General features: G+C 32.4%; 1 protein-coding gene across 1 annotated transcript in view; it reads left to right on the top strand.

Moving 5' to 3' along the window:
• Positions 1–8379, top strand: part of LOC117169832 (cadherin-related tumor suppressor) — a 205827-nt gene that overhangs the window by 154893 nt on the left and 42555 nt on the right. Inside the window, exon 3 of the mRNA XM_033356341.1 lies at positions 478–714. Coding sequence (XP_033212232.1) covers positions 478–714 — 237 coding nt within the window. The remainder of the gene's footprint in view (positions 1–477; positions 715–8379) is intronic.

Genomic DNA, 8379 nt, shown 5'->3' with positions numbered 1-8379 from the left:
AGTCAATAACCCAGAAGAAAAATATAATGATACTAATGGTGGACATTCCCCCTGATTTTCGTCGGGAAATATTAAATGAGAAAATAAATATTAAACTTGTCTCTCTATCTTCACACTTAAGCTTCTTGACAAATAAGATTAAATATGCCGTAAAAAAATAGTGGAAAATATTCAAAATTGTGTGACTTACATTTGATGATTTCGCACGTTTATTTTTCACTGTACATTCAATAATTTCCGCAGGGCCTGCAAGTATTTTTGAGTAAGTGACAAGCCGTAAAATGGCTAGAATACAAATAAATTTATTACATTTTTGTCCAAATTGACAATAAGCTTTTATAAAGCTTTGAATATGATCTTAATCTTAGTTGGCTCACTGCTGACGTCTTTACCCTTATTATATTAATATTTTGATTTAATTTGTTCTTAGTTGGCAAATATTTTTATGAACAGTCTGTTTTTGATTTAATTTTGCAGGTAACGGACACAAATGACAATGCACCGATGTTTCGAGCAATGGCCTACTCATTCGACGTACCGGAAAACGTGCCAAGAGGAAGTCGTGTTGGTCAGGTCATTGCAACGGACGCAGATGCCGAAGGCCTGAACAGTCAATTAAGTTACGCCTTGATCTCCGATTGGGCTAACGACGTGTTCTCCCTGAATCCAAACACCGGCGTATTCACGCTTACTGCCAGTCTCGACTACGAACAGGTTGGTCCTTCTCTCCTTAATGATTAATTTTGTCGTTTAATTGGTCCGGATCTGAGATCCAAAGCAAACCTGTAAAAGTGTAAACCCTCGTTGACTATTGAAATCAAACTTGATGGAACCTGCGACTGTATAAATATTTATTTATTTAAATCGTTTGCTGCATTTCACGCCAATAAAAAGGAACCCTCTCAAGTAAAAGGTAACGATATAACTCTAGTAATTATTTATTCAACCTTCAGGAATGCAATTCAACCAATAAAATTCATCAACAATTTTTTACAGGCAATTACAACACTTACTTGCTTACAAAAAATCTGAATTCAAAATTTGGTTTCTATCAAAACTTAATCGCTTTGAAAATTTATTCCTAGGGCTTCGTAGATTACGCCGAAAATCCATATGGAAACGTTCGGAATTCTGTCCGTGCGTCTGTCGTTTACCACTCCTTGCTCCTACAATATTTGCGTTAGTGTGTTAAAATTTGGCATGGATGTGAAACAGCCAAATTATACTCGAGGAAAAGCATTTTCATCCACTTATCAATTATCGTTCATTTATCAGTGATTAAAATCAGAACAATTATGGAAATTTGGCTTTTTAGACTACTATATGCTTTTATTTCAATCCGATTTTCCTCGGAGATAGCTTAAAATGAAGCTCTTGACATGTAGAATTGTACTAAAAAAATAAAATTTGCTATCTTATATGTTTCTTTTTTATGTCAGCGGTTAAAAAGAAGGAAAATTAGGACATTTAATTTTTAATATCTCTTTGCTGAAAGCTTCTCTTACAGTCTAAGTTTTTTCTTGGGCAGCCCAAATTGATGGTCTTTGCATGTAGAATTGCGTTAAAAAGGAAATGTTCGATGGTTTATTCTTATTTCTCTTATATGAATGGTTAGAAAAATTAGAAAATGAGAAATTTTGATCTCTTGTGGTTTGTAATTACTTCAGATTCCTTTAGTCTTCGAAACCCCTCCTTAATTTTTTACTTTATAACCACTGCTCCAGAAATATGATCTTGAACTATTCTTTTTAATCTGTTATTATTTCGGATACATATATATAATTTCTCTTACACTCTTATTCGCTACTATTCAATTAAACAAGTGGAAAACATCAATTAACTCAAGCAATAAAAAACTGTAAATAGTATACAAAACATAGCTGCATAAATTTCAAGAGAAGTCAGTCTTTCGAGTGAAGCGATGCAAGTTTTACGAGCATGCACAGATCGGTGCTGAAGCGCATAAAAGTGCAAGTATAAAGTCGGGGCGCTCACCTATTAAACCACCTCTTTGGTTTAAATAACACGGGTCTAGAATTTAGGGTTTAACTCTGATCGACGGCAGCCCGACAGGCAGACAGACGTTTCTTATGCCAGTTCAATGCTGCCTTTCTGAGGTCCTCAGCCAAGCCACATTCTCACATACATACGCACGCACACACATCCTTCCCTAAATACACCTATATGTGGGTAATTTATAAAAAAAAATCAAAGTCGAGAATGATTCCTCTGCGTGTTTATTATAGATCCAATCGACCCATTACAGTTAAAGAGAACATAGAAATTTCTACCGAGGGTTGATTGATTGCTTTTTAATTTGTTAGTCTTACCCATTTTATTCTTGTGCTCGAAAACAGTCTCTACAGTGGCAAAAAAAATCGGTTGGGTCATAGAATCTTCGTAATTGAATAGAAATAGACTTTCGAAAGTTGTCAAATGTTTCGCGAAGAAAAAAAAGATTGCTTCACGTCAGTATATTCCCTTTTCGAGATTTTTTTAGTATTATGAGTACGTAAGAAATATGTCTCATGCAATAATATTTTTTAAGGACCATACATTCATAAAAATGGATTTTACCGTTTTATTTTTGGAATATTAGGAATAAATATCTAGACGTTAAGCCATATACAATCTGGAGGCTAATTTTTAAAATTCTGAATTTTCCCTACTTTATCAAAAAATTTCATAAAAACATACTAAAGGGTGCAAAATGAAGAGCCAACTTGACTTTCAGTAAATTAGACCCAGAATTCTTTTCTGACGTAAGGGCATTTAGAACTGTCCCAAAAGTATAAAAGTCCTAATTGTAACTGTTTAATAATCCGATTTCTGATTTCTTAATCCATGAATCGTATAACTGGCTTATGGAATGAAGAAGAAAAGCGTGTAGAAGCAAGTCTAACCGGAGAAATGTGGCGGCAAGTGGTATGGCGATGGTAAGGGAACGGGGGCAGAAAGCCGTTTATAGAACCCTTCATCAGTCTAAACGCCCTTCCAGATACACGCCAAGATTATTAAGGGGTTTTTGGGAGGGACTTTATATCTATGTGTTCGCGAAAGCGTCGACAAAACCGAATGGAAACACAGAAATAATACGGTTCTGTCCGAAAATCGGTCCTTGTAAAATCGTTAAGTATAGAGTTCAAGGGGTCGATTATCGAACGAAGACAAGTTCGCTGCTCTCAAAACGACAGGGCTCTAAATAAATAGGGATGCAGATACTTTTTAGCTTCCATTTAAGTCACGTGACTTTAAATCAGTTTTTAAGACCAGATAAATATGCATTCTTACCGAAGTTTTTTTCATAACTGTAGCGTATAGAGCCCTTTTTTGGTGGAGATAATTTTATAGTTTCGAGAGGACTTAATTTTAAGGGCTAGGCCCTGTTTTAAAATATATATTGTTAGGAATTCGGAATTCGAGGATTTGAGTTTTAATGAAAAGATTTTGTATTATATAGAAGTCTTTGGTAAAATTAAAACTAAACCGAGAGAACCGGAACAGTGAATTTATTTTTTTAAATGGAATTTTTTGTATTCTGAATCAACAAAATTATTTAATTAAATTTTACTTAATACCACATCAATTTATGCAAGTTCGAACAAGTATTTTGCAAAATTTATTAAAATTTCTACACTGGGACAACTTTTGTTGGGACATCATAAAAGTTTTTTTGGTATTTTTAGAAATAAATTTTATTGACTTTTTTTTTATTCAGTTGAGTCAACAAAATAAAAGTTTTTTCTTCAAGTCAGCAAAACAGTTTTCTCAGTATTTTACAACTCTAAGTACTTTCTATTCAAAATTGTTTAATTTTAAACACGTTTAGTTTGCAATGGTTCAGTTTCAAACTTGTTGGATTTCAAATTTTTTTCGGAATGATTAAGGTATTATAGCCACAAAAAGCCAGGGGTCAGGGACAAATTATTTGATCATACCTATGTCCACTAGGTCACATGGAATTGCTAAAGGCTTTGCGTTTAATCAATTAAATTAAGCAGCGTTTGGCTGGGTTTTACTCTGATATGGGTCGTCGTACTAGATGAAATATATTTCATCATCTGTTTACATGTCTTCACTCTCAAAATCTCGGCAAGTTCGTTGCTGATGATGAAAAGCTGGGTTCATCCGAGACAAAGTTTTCAAGAAAAAGCAGTACCTGCTTGCAAATGTAGAATATTGTATCGCTAATTCTTCAGGTTTCAAATTATTTGTAAATAATACTTCAAATTTAACATTGTGAAATTTTTCATGCTGGTATCGTAAGATTTTAATGACCGAGACAAAAAATTGAAACCCAGGAGATGACCGGGAATGAAACCATAGTTCTCTCAATTGGAAATTTTCTCAGGGAGTCTTTGTGAAATTTAACTCTTATAATTGACTCATGCGGAATATGTACAGCGGGTGAAATCGCAGTGTATGAAAAATGTCACCGACAAGACACTGAGTCGCTTTCACGACTCTCATTGAAATTTGATCAATTAAATATGCTGCTCATAAAACGAGCGTTGTTTAGAGTGTAGAGTTTAGATTTGATCAGATGCGAGTCCGTAATAGGCGTATATGATATATTAAACAATCTACAATGAAAGATAAGGATATTATGGAAAATCTCAATATTTGGAATGGCAATAATGAACGGTATCGCAGTTGTCCTTATTCTTCATTGTCCTAAGTACTGTGCAGGCTATATGTGTATAGTATACACATTACACTACATATGCAGGTATGCAGCGTTTCATCGGATCGCCGGTTGTTTTATCTAAAAACTCTTTAAGGAGATACTAAACCTAGTTGAACTTCGTTCGTGTAAACATGATGAAATGTTTCAACTTTTTTATTTCAAAAATGGTATGATTCATAGACTCAGTGAAGAAATTTTTAATCACTCTTCAACAAGGCATTTTAAACTTTTTGGTACTTGCAGACATACCTAGTTAGTTATAGAAGATTTACCAGCCCCCTATTTTTTCTCTTCTTTCAAGAATTTATCTTTTTGCCTTTTTTCGAGAAACTACGCCATTTCCTCTTCAACATTTCGTTGTTATTTGTGTAACAACATTTTTTTTTGGTGCAACAAAATGCTTTTGCTTAGAAAAATGAATTGTTAAAAAAACGATTCAATGCAGCAATCCAATTAGGGTGTCCCAAAAAAGCATTGTGAAGAAAATTTTATGTTTTTTTTATCGGTTGATATTAAAATGTGCGATCGAGCTGCTGAAACTCCCTCTGAGAACAACATGCACACGGAAACTAAATTATTAATGATGATGATTAAGGTATGTTGTTTCGCAGCATAATTCTCTTTAGCATTTATCCAAAAGTGAAACTCAAGTATTTATTTTGAAATTCAATTCCCCCAAGGCCGTTTTGAGGTCAAACAAGAAACCCGTGGTGTTTTACGATTTGAGGGGAAATAGAATTTTGATTACAAAATAAAATTTCGAATAAGTATATTTACTTCGAAAATTCAAAAACATTTTTGTAGATTTCAGATGTGGCGAAGAAGAATCGACAACATTTGGAATAACCTTTAGGAATAAAAAAAAATTGCCTTAAAATTTGCCAGATTTTTTTCGACATAAAATATCGGAATTTGTAAAATAACAGAATTGGAAATTGTCGGTGATGTTATTATGTCGAGAAGTTTCTATTTCGATTATTTTCTTTTTTCGGAATTTTGTAGTGTTGAAAACTTTATTTTTCGGAACATCTCAGTCGTACCATTTTTAGAAATATTTTGAAATGTCTAAATCTTTTTACCTTTCTGTCTGAAAATTAATTTTTTAAATGAAAATCATTAAAAAATTGTTCAGGAATTTTAAGAAATATTGTTTATTATCTTGAAATCTTTCAAAATTCTTGAAATGCTTCAAAATTTTATTTCGAAATCTTTCAAAATCTACATTTATTTACAACTTTTTCGAAATCTTTTTTAATTATAAAATTACATTTGACATTTTTTCATGATAATTTAGGAAATCTGTTTCAGTTTTCTCATACAATTCAATTTTCAACATAAGAAATCGTTTCAAAGTTTCCTAGGAACGTTAAGAAAAATTGTGTGTTCTCTTGAATAAAATACTTTTTGGTGAAATTTTGTAAACTAGCAAAATTGAAAGCTTTGCTTTAAAATTTTCTACATTCTGTTTTAAAATTTGAAGAAATCATTTTAAATATTTATAAAATTAAAATTAATTAATTCATTAACACTAATTAACCTACATAAGCTTCTTTCTCTTAATCTTCCAAAATACACTTTTGTTTAAATTCTTTTTCATCTCAACAAAGATCAAACTGAAAATAGCCACTAAAAGTCATATGCACGAAGTATCGTAACCAATCAGGTTTTCGACAACAATGTATGCGAGATCTCGCTACAAAAACTTTTCCAGAAAAAGATTGTTTTCAGTTATTTTATAAGTTTCAAGTAGCAATTCATTTATGGAAGATGTGTCTATATAATTTAAGCTATATTATAAAGTCTATATAATTTAAATGTCGTCAAAAATAGCTAGACAAAAATAGTTTTTCTTAAACTTTTCAATTTTTATAACATATGAGCATCATTTTTAAATATTTATAATAAATACAATATGGACAATTTAAAAATTTCAAAAATCTTTCCTGCAGATCTAGAAGATTGGTGAACTAAATTACAGGATTTAATACAAATGTAAATACATTTTTTTATGAAAAGATCTTTTTTCAACTTACGCTAAATATACAAGTTTTATATATTATATTATATTCCCCTTTTTTGGAACCAGTGGCACTTCTTCTATTCTTATGAGCAATTTGTCATGTGAATCATAATTTGATTCTATACTGTCGTGCTCAAGCTTGAAGGAGAGGCGTCACGAATCATTTATGTCCTCACAGAAGAAACATTGTTCTACAAGTCTTGCGTTAAAATTTTGAAAGTACTAATCACCATAATGGCTCAGCAGACTCATAAACTGCAAAATCGGTTCCTTATATTTATAATATGTAAACTTCAATGAGCTTATTTATTGCAGTTTAAAAACAATTTTATTCCCGAGTGCTCGGTTTCAACTAGCAGAACATTGTCAATTATTCAGTGTTGATAAGCTCTAATAAATTAGGAGAAAACTAATATAAGCACTGTTTGTGCATATATATGTGTCTGATGTAACATGCTGGTGCATACTGGCCACTTGGCGAGTGGCAGACGTAGAGCGTAGGTTTATTGGTATTTTATTGCCAACAAATCTAAGTACGTAAGGTGGCGCTAAGCGAAGTGAAAACACTTTTTTTTTGCTTGCTTCGGCTACTGCACAGATATTGCTCTCCTATGTAGTCCAGGCATCTGGTAGTCTTCTTCCATAATAAATCCAACCGGCAATGTTTTCAATGAGAAAGTTTCGTTTTGGGGTCCTTTTTGACATTTAAAAAATGCTAGAACAGATCACTTGACAAACCCGGTTTCTCTTTAAACAGTTCCAAAAGTTACTTTTGCGTGGACGGATAATTCCCATTGCATTTTACAGCAAAATGCCCAACAGAAAAAAGAAATAAAACAAAATTCTGAACAAATTTTGTTTTTAAAAAATCCGCTAACTTCTATTGGTTCCAAGTTATGATACATTGAAAGGTCCCCTTTTTTATTTTCAGCGAAAAATCACTAAGTTTAAACAAACACTGTGTATCTTTGCAAATAATTACTGCACGGAAAAGTGTTCCACAGGTGAGTGAAACTAGACTCAATTTCCTGTAATTGCGAAAAAAGAACAATATCCTAACTGTGACAGGACCCACTTGTCAAAGTGGGCCATTTTAGCCTCTTTTTACGGGCAAAAAAGTGGACTTCACTTTTTTCCAAATAATTCCTGCCAAGTTTAGTTTACGTTGATTGTGCCAGAGGATGAAATAGAGTCTACAAAAATCTGCGTATATCTAAAAAAAGTCTTTTAGACCTATTATTTTGGGAATTGTAAGGTTTCAAAAATTTCATTTTTTTTGTTGCATTTTTGACTAAAATCGAAGAAGTTATGTTTTTGCAAAATGCCTCATTTCCTGCGAATCCTACCAAAAAGTTCCTAGCAAATAAATGAAAGTAGAGCCAGTTTGGCATAATATCGAAAAAAAGTGTCCTAGCCCAAATAGTTCACAAGATATGACCTTGGAAAGTGCACTCTTCATGCATAGAGGCACCTGAGCGTACCTTAAAGTAGAACTACGGTCATATTTCGGAATTTTTGTCACAAATAATTGTATATGATTCATTTGTCATGTATAATACGTCTTTTGACATTAATAAATAAATAATTGTTTATAACAAAATCTTTTCATCACTACTTATGTTTACTTTTTGGCCATTTTTTAGCATTTTTGTAGCTAAAAAGTCACCGTAAT

The sequence above is a fragment of the Belonocnema kinseyi genome, chromosome 3 (assembly GCF_010883055.1).
Source record: "Belonocnema kinseyi isolate 2016_QV_RU_SX_M_011 chromosome 3, B_treatae_v1, whole genome shotgun sequence".
Taxonomy (NCBI): domain Eukaryota; kingdom Metazoa; phylum Arthropoda; class Insecta; order Hymenoptera; family Cynipidae; genus Belonocnema; species Belonocnema kinseyi.
The sequence above is the reverse complement of the archived record's forward strand: the minus strand, read 5'-3'. Positions and strand labels throughout refer to the sequence as shown.